This window comes from Orcinus orca, chromosome 7, assembly GCF_937001465.1.
Source record: "Orcinus orca chromosome 7, mOrcOrc1.1, whole genome shotgun sequence".
NCBI classification, from domain to species: Eukaryota; Metazoa; Chordata; class Mammalia; order Artiodactyla; family Delphinidae; genus Orcinus; species Orcinus orca.
Window position 1 is genome coordinate 11085893 of NC_064565.1, and position 21046 is coordinate 11106938.

General features: G+C 43.3%; 1 protein-coding gene across 1 annotated transcript; it reads left to right on the top strand.

Moving 5' to 3' along the window:
• Positions 1-2469: 2469 nt before the first annotated feature.
• On the top strand, positions 2470-13043 carry POLR2D (RNA polymerase II subunit D). Its single transcript, XM_004276869.3, has 4 exons — positions 2470-2609; positions 4687-4867; positions 10404-10499; positions 11852-13043. Exons 1-4 carry the CDS (start codon positions 2537-2539, stop codon positions 11928-11930), a joined length of 429 nt encoding a protein of 142 aa, XP_004276917.1. The 5' UTR covers positions 2470-2536; the 3' UTR covers positions 11931-13043.
• The last annotated feature ends 8003 nt before the right edge of the window (positions 13044-21046 follow it).

Consider the following 21046-nt stretch of genomic DNA (forward strand, 5'->3'; position numbering starts at 1 on the left):
TTGTCAGTCTTGGTTTAAATTTTTATTTGCAAGGATGTAAAATTTTTTTTTTTAACATACCCAGTTCTGAAGCCCTTACAACTTGGCCACAGGTATACGCTGTCAGGGTTAGATAATAATTTTGGAAATAGATCACAACAACTGGTTAAACACAGACTTTGGTAATAACTCTGGGGTGTGTGAGAGGAATTCTGTTCCTTCAAGAGAAATTATAGTTCTAGAGATTAGTATTCCATATTTGCAGTTAAACAGCATGGAAGTCCATTTTTGTTTGTTTGTTTTTGGTGGTGGTAAAATATATATAACACAAAATTTGCCATTTTAAACTCATTCTGTTGTCTGAAACGTGAACTAAGCCATGTGGTCAGAGATCGGTGGTTCTTGTGAGACTGAGGGTGGAGGAAGTGCTGTAAAGCTGCTTCCAGATCAATCTAGGGTCTGTGACCTTGGCTTGAATATCTGCCTTTGAAAGGCACTCGCTGGGCTGGTTGAAGAACTTGACCCTGAGCCAATACAGTATAAAGAACCATAGTAGCTCTTGAGGAGCATAATGACCTCTTTCTCTGTATCCTTCCATATCTCTCATACCCCTTGCCACTTTCTGTCTTTTATGATGGAAGATAAGTCCAGATCTTGCATCAACTGCTCTTAGTGAGCTCCTTTTGGGGACAGCTCTAGGACTGATTCATCTTTTTAACCTCAGGGCTTTGCACTTAAGTATTTATGATGGTTTTCCTGAATGAAAATGTAGACAGACCAACCTATGAAACATCACTGTGTGTTATCTGTTATTCTCCTTTCCTCTCTCTTCACCTGTTGACTTCTCTCCTGCTGTGTGTGTTGGGTATCCGGCTAGCCCTGGGGGCAGCCCATGGTAAGTCCAGTAAGTAGTAGTTGCTCTGTGAAGCCCTGTTGGATGGATAGATGAGAGAAAGGGGCCTACGCTGAGTTCAGGACCATTTCCCACACCCAGCTGCTGCATGTCCCCAGACTCCTCGGGACATCGGTCCACAGCTGTAATGAGCTGTGTAGGAAAGCCCTTCAAGGCGGTAATAAGCTCTAACAATACTATAGAACCTGCCATTAATTCACCGGATACATTTCTTCTGGAAATACAGATACAAGGCAAATTAACTTTGTAAAAATTATATTTTAAATCAAAGGAATACAGGTACATATTCTCGTCTGGTAATATCCTCATTCATTTACTGTTAACAGAGTTCACATGATACCTAAACGTGGTTCACTCCGGAGCCAAGTAGTGCACTGTGATTATTTCCTTCATTGTACAGCCATCTGTTTTCTCTCAGGTTGGAAACTTTTTCATTTGCTTACTTATCTTTTTTTTTTTGCGGTACGCGGGCCTCTCACTGTTGTGGCCTCTCCTGTTGCGGAGCACAGGCTCTGGACGCACAGCCTCAGCGGCCATGGCCCACGGGCCCAGCCGCTCCGCGGCATGTGGGATCCTCCCAGACCAGGGCACGAACCCGTGTCGCCTGCATCGGCAGGCAGACTCTCAACCACTGCGCCACCAGGGAAGCCCCTCTTTTTTAAAAAAATTATTTATTTATTTATTTATTTATTTATGGCTCCATTGGGTCTTCGTTGCTGCCGGCGGACTTTCTCTAGTTGCAGCGAGCAGGGTCTACTCTTCGTTGCGGGTGTGCGGGGCTTCTCGCTGCGGTGGCTTCTCTTCTTGCGGAGCATGGGCTCTAGGCACGCGGGCTTCAGTAGTTGTGGCACGCGGGCTCAGTAGTTGTGGCTCATGGCCTCTAGAGCGCAGGCTCAGTAGTTGTGGCGCACAGGCTTAGTTGCTCCGCGGCACGTGGGATCTTCCCGGACCAGAGATTCCAGGGATTGAACCCGTGTCCCCTGCATTGTCAGGCGGATTCTTAACCACTGCGCCACCAGGAAAGCCCCTGCTTACTTTTCTAAGTATCATCCAAATGTTCCAACAGGCCTCTCAATATCACTATCCACATGTTGAGAATTACTGGAAAAATCCCACTACAAATCAAACATTTTAAATGCTTAAGGCATTGTAAGAAATTACACTGTATGTTTTCGGAGTCACCTACCCAGCTTCCCATCAACGACAGTTCCTTGGGTCGGTCAGCGCGTTACTGCATCTCATCTAATCCTTCCCTACGCCCTGGGAAGCAGGTATCGTCATCCACACTTCACCGGTGAGTTAGCTGAGGCTCAGAAAGGTCAAGTGTCCAGTCTCCACGACGCGCAGCGAAGGGCGTACTGGAGAAGAGAAGGACGGTTTCTCCGGAAGCGACCAGCGCAAGATGCCCCTCGGCCCTCCGGGAACCCCCGCGACCTCGCGGCTCTGACCTGTCTCTGCTTCCTTAACGGAAGCGCAAGGACGCTGCAAGTCCCTCGGCCCCGCCCACCCACCGAGGCCCCGCCCACCACTATGACCCGCCCATCCACAATGGAGCCCCGCCCCGTCACCAAGACCACGCCCCTTCCTGGCCGCGGCTCAGCGCTTCCGCTTCCGGCGGTGTGGGCTGCGGTGCGCGGCAAGACGATGGCGGCCGGTGGCAGTGATCCGCGGGCAGGCGACGTAGAGGAGGACGCCTCACAGCTCATCTTTCCCAAAGGTGCGGCCTGGGGCTGCCGGACTGCCCCCGTGGTCTTGCGTGGTCGCCGCAGGCCTGGGCAGGAGCGGCGAAGGGCAGGGAGGAGGGGGATGCGGGCCGGCAGGGCAAGGTGCCGCGGGAGCGGGCCAGCCGGAGTCCACGCCTGCAGCCCTGGAGCCGTCGGCGCCCAACTCCACACTGCCCCTGGGCGGCCTCTTGCTCCTGTTTAAGTAGTTTGTTTTATCCGGTAAGCTGTGAAGTGCTGGAGGGATGTGTCAAAGATAAAGCTGGCACTAAAGGAGAAAGGACAGATTTTAATCAGTAATATACTATTGCAGTGGGACAGAGAGTCAAGCGTGGACTCATCTAAACTTCGATCTGTAGAGGTGACTGGGCATATTAAAGGGAGAATGAAGGAATAAGGAACGGAGTGAGCGGGGCCTCAGGGTCGGGGAAGTGAAAAATTACGAAAAGCGGGAAGCGGGGGGTTGGTCCATTTGAAACCCCTTTGGATTTGTTAACTGGCGTTTAACTCCTACCCTCCCACACCCCTCGCTCTGGGCTGGGACACAGGGGCCCTGTCTTCAAGTGTTGGCTGGAACAGTTATTTTGGCAGCCTTCAGTTTTCATAAACAACCACTGTAAAGGGCTAGAGTCATCCCAGGGATGCGGCCTGGAGCTATTAGAAATCTTGTTAGTGTTTTAAATACATTTATTTTATTTTTATTTATTTTTGGCTGCATTGGGTCTTCGTTGCTGCATGTGGGCTTTCTCTAGCTGTGGCGAGCGGGGGCTGCTCTTCGTTGCGGTGCGCGGGCTTCTCATTGCGTTGGCTTCTCTTGTTGCGGAGCACGGGCTCTAGGCGCGCGGGCTTCAGTAGTTGTGGCACGTGGGCTCAAGAGCTGTGGCACACGGGCTTAGTTACTCCGCGGCATGTGGGATCTTCCCAGACCAGGGATCGAACCCGTGTCCCCTGCATTGGCAGTCGGATTCTTAACCACTGAGCCACCAGGGAAGCCCTCGTCGAGTTTCTGTGGACCAAAGTTGAGTCCTTGGGGAGAAGAGGGCGACAGGAAAGAGCCTGGAGTTTGGTCAGGGAGAGAATCTTTGTCAGATGGCTGGGAGTAAAGCACATTTTGCTATCAGAGAACTTCCTCTTTGCAATGTGATGTGCTTAATTTGTAATTTAAAAACCCAAAATAAGTAGAAAGCTTAAGATTTTAAAGTATCATATCTTACAGGTACTGGAAAACACAAAATAAGTGGGGGAAGCCTTAACAGTACCCTTCTTTTAAAAAAAATTACTATATCCACAGTAAAACATGAAATTCCACACCTTTTCACCCAGAGGAAACGACCGTGAATAGTTTAGTGCTTATGCTTCCAAACTGTGCTCATTTATAAATATATACTTATACACTTCATTCTTTGCAAAAATAGAATTATGCTATAGAAATCATACAGCTTTTTAAAAATTTGATGATATATTGTGTAGAACTGTTCTATTCTTTCAAAGGGCTAGGTAGTACTTAATGGTTGTACCATAGTACTATTTATCTGTTGACAGACATATAGGTTGCTTCTAGTATTGTATTTTATAGACTCAAGGTGTAATACTCCCTTCCATAGGATAGCTTCATGGAAGTTTTGGGCATAATGGAAATATATGTTTGTTTTCTTTTTTATGGTGTAATAACTAAGAGGGAGATGGTTTTCTTAATTTCATGATAAAGTAAACCAGTTTTTCATATTTAGGTTTTGTCTAGGTACTTTTTATTCAGGTTTTTGTTTGTTTATTTGTTTTTTAAATGCTGTACAGTTAGAAATTCCCTGGCAGTCCAGTGGCTAGGACTCGGCGCTCTCACTGCCGGGGGCCCCGAGTTCAATCCCTGGTCAGGGAACTAAGATCCCACAAGCCACGCGGCATGGCAAAAAAAAAAAAAAAAACCTGAAAAATACTGTACAGTTGTGGGATATTGAAGCCTCTGGATTTCTGCAGGGACAGAGACTTGCTGATAGTCTCAAAGGCAAAAGGAACGTTTAGAAGCTGACTTTTGGAGGAATACTTTCAGCTGACATTTATGCTTCTCACAAATAGAGTTTGAAACAGCTGAGACACTTCTAAATTCAGAAGTTCATATGCTTCTGGAGCATCGAAAGCAACAAAATGAGAGTGCAGAGGATGAACAGGAACTTTCTGAGGTCTTCATGAAAACTTTAAACTACACAGCCCGTTTCAGTCGTTTCAAAAACAGAGAGACCATTGCCAGTGTACGTAGGTGAGTGCTGAAAGAAAGTTTTATTAATCCAGACTATTAGACATCTGCACGTAGAATGCTGTTGCCGCCTCCCCCGCTCCTCCCCGCCACCCCGTGGGCATTATCTGTACGATTAATGTAAGTAAAATAATGTCTTCGTCAAAATTTTGAAATAGCTTATATGGTCAAAACCCTCCTTGGCCACCTTTTGCTGTACCCCAAATCCCAGTTACCTCCCTGCAGAGTGACTACTGTCAGAAGTCTGTTGTTAGCCCTGCAGAGCTTGTTCCATACATTGGCATACACACCATAAACACACAGCATTGTTTTATTTTCCTTTTTTTCTTTTTTTTAATAAAGTGGGTTTATTTATTTATTATTTCCCTGATGTGTCCTAGAGATCGTGCTATGTTAATAAATATAAATCAGGAGCATTCTTTCTGGATCTTTGCTTGACCATTCAAAAGGTGACCGGCTTTTAGCGTTTTTTCCTAAGGCATTGCTTCTCAAATTGGTTGGATGTGCTCTGGGAAACAGTGAGGTGCTGGGGTATATAGGAGGCCCCAGGGAAAACAAGAGCTGTTTTAGCATTTCTTTGATTTCTTTGAAGATGAACATTATCTCATGTGAACTAGATAATCATTTGATGTTCTGATATAATTTGAGCCACTAGAGAAGTCCATTTTTATAAACTGGGTGTCATCAGTGTTACTTGGTGGTATGGTTTAAAACATTTCTGCATTAAAGCAAACAGATACCAGTATATTGTGAAGTAAAACAAATGATATATATGATCTCTTTTTTCTAATACTTTAGTTGTATTTATTTATTTTTATTATTTATTTTGGCTGCACCACGTGGCATCCGAGATATTAGTTTCCCGACCAGGGATCGATGGAACCCGTGCCCTCTGCACTGGGAGCTCGGAGTCTTAACCATTGGACCACCAGGGAAGTCCCTGAATTATTGAAATAAATCATGAGACTTAAATCCTTGCAGTTGCAGAAAGTCATTTGTGCCTGTGCCCCCGAGTTGGTTGTGGGTACTTGTTTGCTCTACTCTGGTGAAATGTTTGAGAAGTACTGTCCTGAGGAAAAGCAAGTGGACAAAAAGATGTATATATGCAAATATTCTTCAGAGAGCTATTAATAATAGTCACAGTTTTTAAAAAAACTAAATATTCAACAGTAATTAAATAAATTGTGGTAAATCCATTTGATGGACTACTATATATTTTTTGTTTGTTTGTTCTTTTCGGTACGCGGGCCTCTCACTGTTGTGGCCTCTCCCGTTGCGGAGCACAGGCTCCGGACGTGCAGGCTCAGCGGCCATGGCTCACGGGCCCAGCCGCTCCGCGGCATGTGGGATCTTCCTGGACCGGGGCACGAACCCGTGTCCCCTGCACCGGCAGGCGGACTCTCAACCACTGCGCCATCAGGGAAGCCCTGGACTACTATATTGTCATTGAAAATTATGATAGAAAATGAAATTGAAGGATGTTCACATAATTTAGGTGTGCAGAAAATGAAGTGATAAAGCTGTATATGAAGTATAGCCTGTTCTGAAAAGTGTGGGTGTATGCATGGGGAAAAGATTACGTACAAAACTGCAAAGTGTTGAACCAAAAAGATGACTTGAATAAATGAAGGTGGACTTAAACGTTCACGAATAAGAGGTCTTAATACTGTAAAAATGTCATTTCTCCTCAAATTAATGTATACATTTAGTGCCTCAAGGTAATTGATATATATTCTCAAATACACTCGGAACTTTGTAAGTAGGATTTTGGATGACAGTGCATTCATTGTTATACCATCTTGAACATCTGTAATTTGTTTTGTTGCTGTTACTGTTATTCCACTGATAAAGTATAATTTGCCGTATAATTCAATTAAGATGAGGTGGTAATAGATCATTATAAATAAACATACAGTGGCTGAGGGAAGGCACCAATCACCTGAATCCTACCAGTGAGCAGCACAGGCTCCCTAAGTGGCGCCAAGAAAAATATATCCTCTGCTGTGAAAAATAAATAATACTAAGTTAATTAACGAATGCCCCCCCCAAAGATCTAAAATTTGTAAGAATGGTCAGAAAAACTTTTTTTTTTAAATAAATTTATTTATTTATTTATTTATTTATTTTTGACTGTGTTGGGTCTTTGTTGCTGTGCGCAGGCTTTATCTAGTCGTGGCGAGCAAGGGCTACCCTTCGTTGCGGTGCGCGGGCTTCTCGTTGCGGTGGCTTCTCTTGTTGCCGCGTGTGGGCTCTAGGCGCGTGGGCTCAGTAGTTGTGGCTCTTGGGCTCTAGGCACGCAGGCTCAGTAGTTGTGGAACACGGGCTCAGTAGTTACGGCTCACAGGCGTAGTTGCTCCGTGGCATGTGGGATCCTCCCGGACCAGGGCTTGAACCCATGTTCCCTACATTGGCAGGCGGATTCTTAACCACTGCGCCACCAGGGAAGCCCCAGAAAAACTTTTAAAAAGAAAAAGGAAGGGGAGTTTGCTCTACAAGCTGTTAAAATACATTAAAAAGTGACAGTAATGAAAATAGTGACACTTTGGCCTGAGAATAGATAGATGATTGGGGCAGAATAGAAAATTCAGGAACAGATACAAATCCAAATCTATTATGTTTTATATGAGTCCAGTGTATGGCAAAGATGGTACTGTAAGTTACTGGGAAAATATTTTTAAATGAAGTTGTAACTCTGTATACCTTATACCAAAATAATTACTGAAGGAATTAAGGATTTAAATGTAAACTATGATGCATAGAAGTGCTATGTGATAACTTGAGTGAATATACAGTTTTGGCTGTAGTTAGCAGGACTTTAAATGAGGGGAAACTTGATGGACTATAGCTGGCTGTAAACTTTGCAAGGGCGAGGACTTGATTATATTCATCACTGTAGGCACTAAGTAATTCTTAGTTGAGTAAGTAAATGAATTTACATAAATATCTTTAAATAAAGTGCCATAAGTAAAATCTAAGTATGAATAAACTGGGAAGAGGATTGATGTCCTTAATGTTAAGAGCTCTAACAGATAATCAAGAGATGACAGCCAGTTTATAAAAATGGATTTAGGGGCTTCCCTGGTGGCGCAGTGGTTGGGAGGCCGCCTGCCGATGCAGGGGACACGGGTTCGTGCCCCGGTCCGGGAGGATCCCACATGCCGAGGAGCGGCTGGGCCCGTGAGCCATGGCCGCTGAGCCTGCGTGTCTGGAGCCTGCGTTCCACAACGGGAGAGGCCACGACAGTGAGAGGCCCACATAACGCAAAAAAAAAAAAAAAAAAGGATTTATTAGTCTCTAATGACTTGATTTATGTCAGAACTTCAAATGACTATCTAATTCAAATGAAATAATGTTCATCTTCTAGGAAATCAAAGAAATGCTAAAATAGCTAAGTAGGTTTAAAAAGAATGGGAAACCTGGGACTTCCCTGGTGGTCCAGTGTTAAAGAATCCGCCTTCCAATGCAGGGGACACGGGTTCGACCCCTGGTCGGGGAACTAAGATCCCACATGCCACGGGGCGGCTAAGCCCGCGCGGCACAACTACTGAGCCCGCACGCCGCAACTACTGAGCCCATTTGCCTCAACTAGAGAGAAGCCTGCGTGCTACAAACTATAGAGCCCGCGCGCCCTGGAGCCTGCGCGCCACAACTAGAGAGAAAAACCAGCATGCCACAGCTAGAGAGAAGCCCACATGCTGCAATGAAGAGCCCACGTGCCACAACGAAAGACGCTGCCACGAAGATCCTGCGTGCTACAACGAAGACCTGACGCAGCCAAAAAACAAAGAATGGGAAACCTAGTGTAACAAGTAGGGGAAACAGGCACCATCTTTTATTGCTGGTGGCAGTGTAGTGTATATTGGTAAAGCCCTTTTAGGGCACTGTCTCTCAGAAAGAAGCCATCCAGTTATATTGTATCCTTTGACTGAATAATTCTGCTTCCAGGAATTTATCTTTAAAGCACAAAGTAATCAATCAAGTGCACAAAGAAGTATACATTTACAATGATGTCTAGAATGATGAATAATTGGAAACAACAGAAATGTTCAACAGTAGGAAATTTGAGATATAAATTTATGGCACAACCTTTCAGTGCAATGCCATGTTCAAGGTAAAGTTATGTGTGTACTAATATGGAAAACAGCTTCTGTATTGTTGAGTGAAAAAAGGCCAGTTACAGAATAACATTTGTTATAATTCCTTTTGGGGTTTTGTTTTGTTTTGTTTGTTTATTTGCTTTTAATTATGGAAAGGGCGGGTGGACTCTCCACGAAAATGTTAACACTGGTTATTTCTGGGTAGAATTTCAGGTTATTTTCCCATGTTGGGGTTTTGTAGGGGGTTTTTTGGTATTTTTTATAAATGAACATGTGTTCATTTTACAACAGATCCCTCCATATAATACATACACTACATTATGAACCTCTGCCTGTGTAACTAAGTTTACAGTATTTTCTTTACAAAATGAAAATAGCTTTATTAGGTGACGAAAAGTTACAAAACAGAATGAGTGAGTTTATATTCTAAAACATAGAAAGACGTTTGGAATGGCATACTAATATGGTAACATTGATTTTGTTTAGGTAGTGACTTTCATTTTTCTGTCTTTATTTTCTCAATTTTGAACAATAACTAATAGGCTTGTAGTCAAGTGGTAAGGACAGGAAATGTTTATTTCTGAACAGATAATTAAGGTCCTCTCTGAAACCAGATTTACCATGGACGACCTCTGTTTTAAGAAGTCGATGTGTGAGAATCCAGGATATGATTTGTATTGATGATGTTCTTTTTTACAGTTTGAACTAGAAGTACATTTAAAATAAGATGCGGTTTATACATAGATTTGTACAAAGTAAGATATGCTTGTATTTGTTTATTTTTTAGATACTTTTTTTTTTTTTTTTTTTTTGCGGTATGCGGGCCTCTCACTGTTGCGGCCTCTCCCATTGCGGAGCACAGGCTCCGGACGCGCAGGCTCAGCGGCCATGGCTCACGGGCCCAGCCGCTCCGCGGCATGTGGGATCTTCCCGGACCGGGGCACGAACCCGTGTCCCCTGCATCGGCAGGCGGACGCTCAACCACTGCGCCACCAGGGAAGCCCTTAGATACATTTAAAAGAGAATTTTCTTCACGTCAAGGTGCCTGGTAGATGGGGGACATCTGACATCATGTGTTTGACATAAAATTAATAACAAAGGAAGCAAAGAACAGTGGTAGGAAGAGCAAAGAGCAACAGAATAAATTCTCGGGGGAAAGCTTGTATAGTCCTCGAGGTACATAGCAGTTTCTCAGAAGTTATCATCGCAAGCATTCTTTGCCTTGGTGTGCTTTCACTGTCTCTGCCTGATTTCGTTGTAGCTTCCTGTTCTCCAGGAAGAGGAACAGGAAGTGATTTGAAAGTGGGATTTTGCAGCAAACCTAACCATAATGGGAAGATTGCAAGTGCTTTATTTTTCCTCTTCCTTGCTAGCTACATTTGATGCCCTTTTTCCTGTTCATCATTGTTTGATTTTGTCTTGATTTTCTTCCCTGTGATCAGCTTGCTGCTCCAGAAGAAGCTTCATAAGTTTGAGTTGGCCTGTTTAGCCAACCTTTGTCCAGAGACTGCTGAGGAGTCCAAGGCTCTGATCCCAAGGTTAGGACTGGTTGTGAAAAGCTCTGTGTGTATTGGATAAATTCTTACAAGTAGAATTACTGTGTCTAAAAGCTGTGTGCATTTAAAATCTAGATAGATATCACCAACGTTGGATGGGTGCCTTTGTAATGAGATTGATGGTTTTATAGCACACCGATTGTTGGCAAAAATGTGAAACAGCTGAAACGCTGGTATACTGATGATAGGAGTGCAAATTAGTATGGTCACTTTGGAGAGCAGTTTGGCTACATCCAGTAAAGCTAAAGATGAATATACCCCATGACCCCAAAATTCATTCCTGGGTACGTGTCCTAAAAGCAACGCATGCGTAGTTTAAAAGAAGACATGTAGTCCAATGTTTATTGCTGCATTGTTAGTGATAGCAAAAACTGGACAACAGTCAAGACTGGAGAAATAAATCATTGTATGATCATATAATGTTTATTATATAGCAGTGAAAAAACTAGTGAACTAGGACAATGTGGAATAATGTCAACAAATGCCAAATTGAATTTTGAGTGAAAAAATTGCAGAAGGATACATACAATACGATGCCATTTCTTTTTTTTTTTTTTTTTTTTGCGGTACGCGGGCCTCTCTCGCTGTTGTGGCCTCTCCCGTTGCGCAGCACAGGCTCCGGACGCGCAGGCTCAGTGGCCATGGCTCACGGGCACAGCCACTGCGCGGCATGTGGGATCTTCCCAGACCGGGGCACAAACCTGTGTCCCCTGCATCGGCAGGCAGACTGTCAACCACTGCGCCACCAGGGAAGCCCTACGATGCCATTTCTTATAGTTTAAAACCAGTACTGCATATTGCTTGTAGATACATTTACATATACTATAGTAAATATTAATATAAAAGTACATGTAGGGATGATGAATACCAAATTTAGGATAATGGTTACTTCTGGGGAAGGAAGAAAAGGAATTGGAATAGGGGAGCACACACAGAGCCATCGATTTGTGTCTGTCATATTTATTAAAGAATCAAGGGGAGAGGGAATTCCCTGGCGGTCCAGTGGTTAGGACTCCGAGCTTCTACTGCAGGGGGTCTGGGTTCAATCCCTGGTCGGGGAACTAAGATCTTGCAGGCCACACAGTGTGGCAAAAAAAAGGGAATCAGGTGGGGATAACTTTTTAAATGAGCTTATTTTCTATACCTTTTATATGTTTGAAATACTTCATAATGTTTTTTAAAGGAAAGAAGTAAGAGTTGAAATGTAAAGGTGTCAGCGTTTAGGGGTAAGCGGAGAGGTGGGCCAGTGGTGCTGGAAAATTAGCACGCACGAAAGAAGAGGGCGGGGAGCACTGTCTCTGCGACACTCACTTTTTTTGTTTTCCTTCTTGTAGCCTGGAGGGGCGGTTTGAAGATGAGGAGCTACAGCAGATTCTTGATGACATCCAGACCAAGCGCAGCTTTCAGTATTGATCTCCAGATACCACTGCTGCTGGGGGACACATCACATCCCCAGCACAGCGCTGCTGGCCCAGGATCCAGGGCTGACTTGCACAGAAAATCTATTGCAGAAGACACTTGGGCTTCCTTTGGATAGAACAACCCAGTGCTTGGTCTTGGTTTAGGTTGCTGTTTCAGGCTCGACCGTTGGACGCTGATGGCCAGCATAACCTTGGAGAGGCTTTGCAGTGGCTGCCTGAGCTTGCCTCTGGGAAGGGTGAGGTGGGGTGATGTGCATCTAAGCCACACTGCGGACGCCTCACATCACGGTCTTTGGCCCTTGTGTTATTTTTGATTCCTACTATTTCATGTTTTAATTTCAGTGTGTTCATAGTTTTTGAAGCTATACTAGAACATGTAAAACTGGTATGGGAAACAGTATCACCTAAATGCAAAAAGAGCAATTAAACGAGACCTGTATCGTTGTTTGAAATTCTTAAAGAGAGGATGATAGCGCCTTGGCGTCATTGTGCTTAACCAGGAGACAGGGAAGAGGCTGCCGCGAAGAGTAGTTACACCTGAGGGTAACTGCTGAGTGCTGTGGGGCACACAGCCTTGAGATGGACAAGTGCTGTGCCTTTCTTCTTGGATTGCTGCACAGCATAGATTTGGAGTAAGTGGTCTTTAAGCACTTACTTTGTCACTGCCACATTCAGATTTTTCCTTCCTGGGCCAGATGTGAAGGAGTGAGCACTTCATAGTGTCCTCATATGGGGCATCGGGTCCAAACCTCTGGCCTCCTGCTTAGCAGCAGGTGTTCTGGGATGGAGGAGACGTGGGAGGAGGGCGCCTGCCACTTCCCGAGCCACTACAGTGGCCTCACTCCATCTGAGGCTAGTTGCGGAGAAAACACTTTAATTACTAAACACTGCGGCTCTGAATTTTCTGAAGGGAAATATGCCTGTTTTCTTCACAATTTGGTGATTTTTCTTTGAGGCACTTGTTGGCTCCAAGTGAATTCATGGTCCAGAGAAAAGGCTGGGGAAAGAGCAAAGCTGCCTTTAAAAGTCAAGGTGGTTTTATGTCAGCTGCTGACTAAGGCAAAAATAAAATTTCTTAAATAAAGTCTTTCAGTTTCTGAAATGACATGGTTTCTGAGTCACCAATATTCTTGATCATTATTTGAAGGAAATGTCATTCATACCTCAATTAAAGAAGCATTTGAGGAAATAATCTTTTCATCCTTGGGCAACTTTACTTCTTTGAGACTCAGTGTTCTCAATTGTAAAATGTGGATAATAGTTTCTATTCCACAGATGTTTTTAAAGATTGAATGAGAAAATTATTAAAAAGAGCCTATTGGTGTCTGACATACACTATACCCCAGTAAATGTTAGCTTGCTTTGTAGAAATTAGTGCAAGGGGGACTTCCCTGGCGGTCCAGTAGTTAGGACTCTGCGCCTTCACTGCCGAGGTCCCTGGTTCGATTCCTGGTCAAGGAACTAAGATCCCACAAGCCATGTGGCACAGCCCAAAAAAAAAAAAAAAGAAATTAGTGCAAGGAATTGGTAGCATACCCACTGGTACTGGCATCAGACTATGAAAACAAACCCAACTGCCTACTCAAAGTCTGCAGAATTATCTTTTAAGAGAGTCAGTTCCATGGTTGGCACCAGGCAATGAAACAAAAAGAACAGGCCTGGATGGCAGACCCGAGCTGTAATCCAGGCCACGTGTGCTCGGTGGCAGGAGCAGGGCGGTGCTACCACCTCCACCAGGTGCCCACCTGTGAGCCACCTGGGAGTATTAAACTGTGCAAAGTGCCCGGCATATAGTTAGGCACTAATAAATGGCAGGTAGTAAGGCAACTAGAAGCAGTTTAAAACAACAACAACTCATACTGGGGGATTACATGTAAAAGCAGCCTCATGCCATGTTACAGACTCAAAGCCTGGTCTGTGCCTTCTGGTCAGGGTTCTGTCTAGTCCTGGACAGCAGCTCACTGTCCAGTGAACAGGAGGCCCTGCAAAATCTTTAATCATCTGTGAAACATCGTTAGACTCACTGCACCGTTTGCAAAAGCAGAATTCAAAACAAAGCCCTTTCTGCAAGGTAGGAATATTCCTTATCTGCACTGTCCAGTGCGGTGGCTGCCTGCCACAGGTAGCCCTGGAGCACTTGAGGCTAGTGTCACTGGATTGAGGAACTGAACTTAAGTAGACAGCAATACAGAAAGAATTGGTCACATAGGCTAGTTTCCACTCAGTCAACTTTCTAGCTGTCTCAGTTGGGATAGAGGCATTTACAGAACTGGCTGTGCTTGAGCCTTCTTTGCAAGCAGCTTTTATTTATGCATGCATGCTTCACCAGGTCTTAGTTGCAGCATGTGGACTCTTCGCTGCAGCTTGTGGGATCTAGTTCCCTGACCAGGGATCGAACCCAAGCCCCCTGCGCTGGGAGTCTTAACCACCTGACCACCAGGGAAGTCCCATGAACCGTAAATTTTATTTAAGTTTTAAATTTAAAAATTTAGATAGTCACATGTAGCTAGTGGCTACTGTAGTGGACAACACAGCTCTTAGCTCCCAACACAAATGTCCTGCAAACCACTGAGCGTTACAGCAAGACTGACAGTGCTCACAGGAGGAGCAGTAATAATGGGAGAGCATTCATCCAAATGGGGTCGCCAGAGTTTGGAAGTCTAAAGATGTATATCACTTTCTGTGTATCACTGAATCCAATTTTTGTGTATAATACAAATTCTCTTTTTAAAAATCTGCCTCTTTAGTACTTATGCTCAAGGACAAAATTATGAAGGCTGTTTTAAGGAAACATTTGGGACTAGTGAAAAGATGAATGCCTCATCTTGTGGTGAGAACCTCTTTCCTAATTAATTCTGCCTTTTCAGTAGGCTGATAACTTGTACGTTGAATTTAAAAAAGCAAAACTCCAAGGTTTATTACCTTTTAAGGCTTCTGATATTTATATTTTGTAATTCTACTAATAAATATGGTCCAGGCACAGGTTACTCCCGGATTCACAGACTGATGTCCTTTTAAATTCAGACTAACCTCTACCTCCTGAGCCATATCAACACCAGCCCGTGTCTGCATGTGTCCTAAATACATTCCCCTTGTTAATAGGGAACTTAACAGTTCTCCATATTCAAAGGCAATTGAAATTAGAAGATATTTGACAAGCAATACTTTCTATACTTAATGATAGAAGAAATAAAAAAGACTTGATTACATAATTTTAAATTGTGTAAAATCACTAGAAAGGCAATTGAGAGAAAATTTATAGCAGAGAAGACGAGCAAAGGGTGAAGATGTTTATAAAGAGCTTTTAAAAATAAATTGTAAAATCTTAGGACCCCAATTTCAAAAAGGATAAAGCATACCAAATTACCAATTACCAAATTAATGGGGAAACGTTCACCCTAATTAGTTTTCAAAAGTATCTAAATTACCAATTACCAAATTAATGGGGAAACGTTCACCCTAATTAGTTTTCAAAGGTATCTAAAATGAGGTGATGTTTTTCTCATTAAAAATGTACAAAAGGGGCTTCCCTGGTGGCGCAGTGGTTAAGAATCCGCCTGCCAATGCAGGGGACACGGGTTCAAGCCCTGGTCTGGGAAGATCCCACATGCCGCGGAGCAACTACGCCCGTGTGCCACAACTACTGAGGCTACACTCTAGAGCCCACGAGCCACAACTACCGAGCCTGTGAGCCACAACTACTGAACCCCGTGCTCCGCAACAAGAGAAGCCACCACTCACCGCAACTAGAGAAAGCCTGTGTGCAGCAACAAAGACCCAATGCAGCCAAAAATAAATAAATAAAATAAATTTATAAGAAAAAAATGTACAAAAGAATGCCCTCTATTTACATGTAGTGAGCAACTTCTTTGTGTCACTTGCTATTCTGTACACATGAGGATACAGAGACAAAGAATGCCAGCTTTCAGAGTGCCGCCTCAGTGGGACAAATAAAAACATACTTCATGCTTAAAGTCTTTACACTCCTGAGTAATACAAGGACCGCAAAATCAGGTCTTCCCTGGTGGCGCAGTGGTTAAGAATCTGCCTGCCAATGCAGGGAACATGAGTTCACTCCCTGGTCCGGGAATATCCCACATGCCACAGAGCAACTAAGCCCATGTGCCAGAACTACTGAGCCTGTGCTCTAGAGCCTGCGAGCCACAACTACTGAGCCCGGGTGCTGCAACTACTGAAGGCTGAGCGCCTAGAGCTCATGCTCCGCAACATGAGAAGCCACGCACCGCAACGAAGAGCAGCCCCCACTCGCTGCAACTAGAGAAAGCCCACACACAGCAACAAACACCCAATGCAGCCAAAACTAAAAATAAATAAAAATTAAAAAATAAAGGACCAACAAAATCACCCCTGAGCACCCACTCCCACCTCTCTTTATGCTGTAGTGTTTTTTTTTTGTCCAGGACTTTAGTTTGACTCTGTTTTTAATTACCCCCAACACACACACACACACACACACACACACACACACACACACACACACACACACACAGTTTTACAGTCAATGCAGAGATTTATCCACTTTTTTTTTCTGATTTTAAAATTTATTATAAGGTTATAGTCTCAAGACAAAGTGAAATGGGTAAAGGGTAGAGAAATAGATCAGTGGAACAGAATAGAATCCACAAGAGACCCATACGTATATGATTAAATGATTTTAGATAAACTTGCTAGGGCAATCCCACTGGAAAATGAAAGCTTTTTTTTTTCAGAAAATAACTTTTAATTTTACTGTAGTATAGTTGATTAACAACGTTGTGTTAGTTTCAGGTATATAGCAAAGTGATTCAGTTATACATACATATGTATCTATTCTTTTTTCACATTCTTTTCCCATTATCCACATTTTTACCAACTTATGTGCTCATTGTTGCATCTATGCATCTCCCCTTCCTCCTGGGTTCAGTTTTATTTTTCACAAAGCTGCTCCTTTGGTAGTTTTTGAATAAGAGTACGAGAGTAAACATTCTCAGCCTTTCTTTGGCCAAATGTGTCCTTCACCCTGATTTTGAGTAGTAGTTGTAGAATTTCATATTCTACATAGACACTGACTTTCCAGAGTACTTTGAGGATGCTATTTGTTTCTGGTAAGATTTCTGACAGTCTTAATGTTCCTTTGTAAATAATCTGTTTTTCTAATTGCTTTCATGATTGCTTTCTTGTTTTTTGCGTTTTATAATTTAACTACAAGTTGTCTAGGAATGGATTCAGTTTTATTTACTCTCTTTGGGAATTGTGTTGCTTCTGCCTGTGGATTCATGTCCTCTGTGATTTGGGGCAGTTCTCAGTTGTTGCCACTTTAACTGCACCTTCTTTCCATGCTCCCTCCTCTCTCCCTCTTGATTTTTTTTTTTTTTTTGGCTGTGCCATGCAGTTCCTCAACCAGCTTCTGGGATCTTGGTTCCTCAAACAGTTGCCTGGGGCACTGGACCGTCCAGCCAGGGAATTACCCACAGAGGTTTTTTTTTAACAGCTTTTCTGAAGTATAATTTACATACCATTAAAGTTCACTCATTTAGAGTTTACAAATTAATGGTCTTTAGTATATTCACAGAACTGTGAAGCCATCACAACAGTCTAAGTGTAGAACATTCCATTATTTCAAAGAGAAGCTTGTACCATTATCAGTCACTTCCCCTCCCCTATTCCCACCCTCCCCAGCCCTGTCCACTGATTCTTATTTGACTATAGTTTTCTATTTCATGTATTTCAACTCGGGTCCAAATCAGAGTGTTCTTTTTTCCATAGTGTCTTGTTCTTTCATCATGGTTTCTATTTCTTCTTTCATAACTTAAGACATATTTAATTTATATTCTCTTTCAGACTGGTTATCTCAAGTTCTTGTTCTCCATTTGTTTTGTAATTATTTTGATCGTTAATGCGGATTGCTTTTACTATGGAAATGTGTCTGCGTTTGTTTGTAGGAGTGTTTCTAACAGAGGGGTCTGCACTTCTCCCAGGCCTGTAGTATCAATAGCCTGGGAATACTTCTTCCAATAATTTCTCAGCTTAGGGATTCCTACAACATGGAACGTGCAGTGTAAATCTGAATTCAAACCCACATGTGGCACAAGTTTCAGGTTTTGATGCCTCAGATGAGACTTTTTTTTTTAACCTGGAGCCATGAATAATGACAAGCATCCTTGTCTTCCTGGGCCTCTGGGCAGAGCCTATCTTTTACTGACGTGACAGTCTTTCAAGTTCCTGGTTTTATGGAGGGGGCCAGCCCACCTGGAGGCTAACCTGAAGCGTCTAGCTAATCAGACCTCATGCCACCTCTCTCACCCCAGCCAAGATTGCTGTCGTGTCACTTGGAACTTCACTCTGGCTTTCAGTTCCCAATTTTTGTTTTAATTAATTAATTAATTTATTTTTGGTTGCGTTGGGTCTTTGTTGCTGTGCACATGGGCTTTCTCTAGTTGCAGCAAGCGGGGGCTACTCTTCATTGTACGCTCTACTCTTCAAATAAATAAACAAATAAATAAATTTATTAAAAAGAAGAAGAAGAAGAAGGCAGGCAGAGTACGGGGACACAGAGGGCAGCCCTGTAGGCTCCTAGGCTTGGTTCTGCCAAGACAAGTGTCTCTGGGTTCCTTTTAATACAGATATCACTGTGACTAGCGGGCCTCACTCTGCTTTATCCACAGTGTGTGTTCGTGTCAGCACGTATCCATGTCTCCAAGCTTTATACGGAACATTTCATAAACTTGACAGTGCTATTGCAATGAACAGGTGATTTACCAGAGAGGGAGGTCTGAGAGAAGACAAGGTATGAAATAGTCATTTTGGAGAGTGGCAGGTTGAAGGACCAGGCGGATGAATGTAGTCAGTCGTCTTGAAAGCCCTAAGGCTGTCCATACAAAGCTACTACAAGTGCTAGAAACCCAACAAAAGTACAAAAAGGGGGACTTCTTAATAGGGTAATGGCTTCATTGAAATGAAATTGAACTTCCAAGCCTCAGGAAGAGCAGGAACACATGCCATGAGTCTCCTCTTGGTCTCTGCTTGTTTCTTTCTTTTCTTTTTCAATATTTATTTATTTGGCTGCGCCGGGTCTTAGCTGCGGCATGCAAACACTCAGTTTCAGCATGTGGGATCTAGTTCTCTGACCAGGGATCAAACTTGGGCCCCCTGCATTGGGAGCGTGAAGTCTTAGCCACTGGACCACCAGGGAAGTCCCTCTGCTTTTTTTTTTTTTTAAATATAAATTTATTTTTGGCTGCGTTGGGTCTTCGTTGCTGTGCACAGGCTTTCTCTATTTGCGGCGAGTGGGGGCTACTCTGTTGTGGTGCGCAGGCTTCTCATTGCAGTGGCCTCTCTTGTTGCGGAGTATGGGCTCTAGGCGTGCAGGCTTCAGTAGTTGGGACACACGGGCTCAGTAGTTGTGGCTCGTGGGCTCTAGAGCACAGGCTCAGTAGTTGTGGTGCATGGGCTTAGTTGCTCCGCAGCATGTGGGATCTTCCTGGACCAGGGCTCGAACCTATGTCCCTTGCATTGTTGGCAGGCGGATTCTTAACCCCTGCACCGCCAGGGAAGTCCCCCTCTGCTTGTTTCTTTATATCAACTCTGCTCTCTTGTTCCCGCCTGCCTTCTTCCATATAGCAAAGAACAGGCTTTTAACTGCTCATGGGTTTCGTTCTCTTGACCTTCTGCCACCCGAGAGGGACTGGGATCAGGCTCTGTTTGGACCCAGATTCAGAAATCCCAGGGAAGGGCTTTGAATAACCTGGTTTGTGTCTGGTGCCCACCCTGGAGGTGCTCATGGAGACAGGAATCTATAAAAACACTGCAGGGACTTCCCTGGTGGCACAGTGGTTAAGAATCCACCTGCCAATGCAGGAGACATGGATTCGATCCCTGGTCCGGGAAGATCCCACATGCCGCGGAGCAACCAAGCCCCTGCGCCACAACTACTGAGCCTGTGCTCTAGAGCCTGTGAGCCACAACTACTGAGCCCACATCCCGCAACTACTGAAGCCTGCGCGCCTGGAGCCCGTGCTCTGCAACGGGAGAAGCCACCGCAGTGAGAGGCCCACGCACTGCAATGAAGAGTGGACCCTGCTCTCCACAACGAGAGAAAGCCCACATGCAGCAACAAAGACCCAATGCAGCCAAAAATAAAAATAAAATAAATAAATGTATATGGCATACATAAATATATATAAAGCTACAAAAAAGAATGAATATTACCATTTGCGGCAACATGGATGGACCTAGAGAATATTATGCTTAATGAAATAAGTCAGACAAAGACAGATTCTATATGATATCACTTATACATGGAATCTAAAAAAATAATACAAATGAATCTATATACAAAACAGAAACAGACTTACAGACATGGAAAACAAACTTATGGTTATGAAAGCCAGGGGGAAGAACTAATTAGGAGTAATGGGATTAACAGATACAAACTACTATATGTAAAATAGATGAAAAACAAGGATTTACTGTATAGCACAGGGAATTAATACCCAATATCTTGTAATAACCTATAATTGAATATAATCTGCAAAAAGAAAAACTAACCCAAACTTGAATCACTATGCTGTACACCGGAAACTGATGCAACACTATAAATCGACTCTAATTCATTTAGAAAATAAGTTATAATTTCCATTCCACTGGAGTTCCTGGAGGAAGGAAGTTAGTGCAGAAGAAAATATATGAGGGGAAAATGGCAAACAAAAACTTCACAATTATGTAAAACAGAGATCTAGGAAGCTCAGAAAACCTTCACTCAAACACATAGTCAATCTGCTAAAAACCAAAGGTGAAGAAAAAAATCTTGAAAGCAGTCAGAGAAAAATGACACATTATACATAAAAGAATATCAATTCAGAAGCCTGTAATTTCTTATCAGAAAACAGAGGCCAGGAAAGATTGGAATAATATCTTTAAAGTAGTGAAAGAAAAAACTACCAACCCAGGACATTATATGCGGCAAAGATATCCTTACCACTGAAGGCAAAACAAAGGCTGATGAACATGAAAGAAAACTAGAAGCGTTAATCATATCTGATGATTAACTAAATATAAAATGATGTGAAAGCAATTTCTTCAGGCTGAAGTGAAATGACACAAGAGTTT

What these genes read in the sequence shown, in the direction of transcription:
- POLR2D (XM_004276869.3), top strand. Translation starts at nt 2,537, where the DNA reads ATGGCGGCCGGTGGCAGTGATCCGCGGGCAGGCGACGTAGAGGAGGAC. An exon ending in ACAGCTCATCTTTCCCAAAG is followed by an intron (nt 2,610 to 4,686) that starts GTGCGGCCTGGG and finishes TCTCACAAATAG; the next exon opens with AGTTTGAAACAGCTGAGACA. An exon ending in ACCATTGCCAGTGTACGTAG is followed by an intron (nt 4,868 to 10,403) that starts GTGAGTGCTGAA and finishes CCCTGTGATCAG; the next exon opens with CTTGCTGCTCCAGAAGAAGC.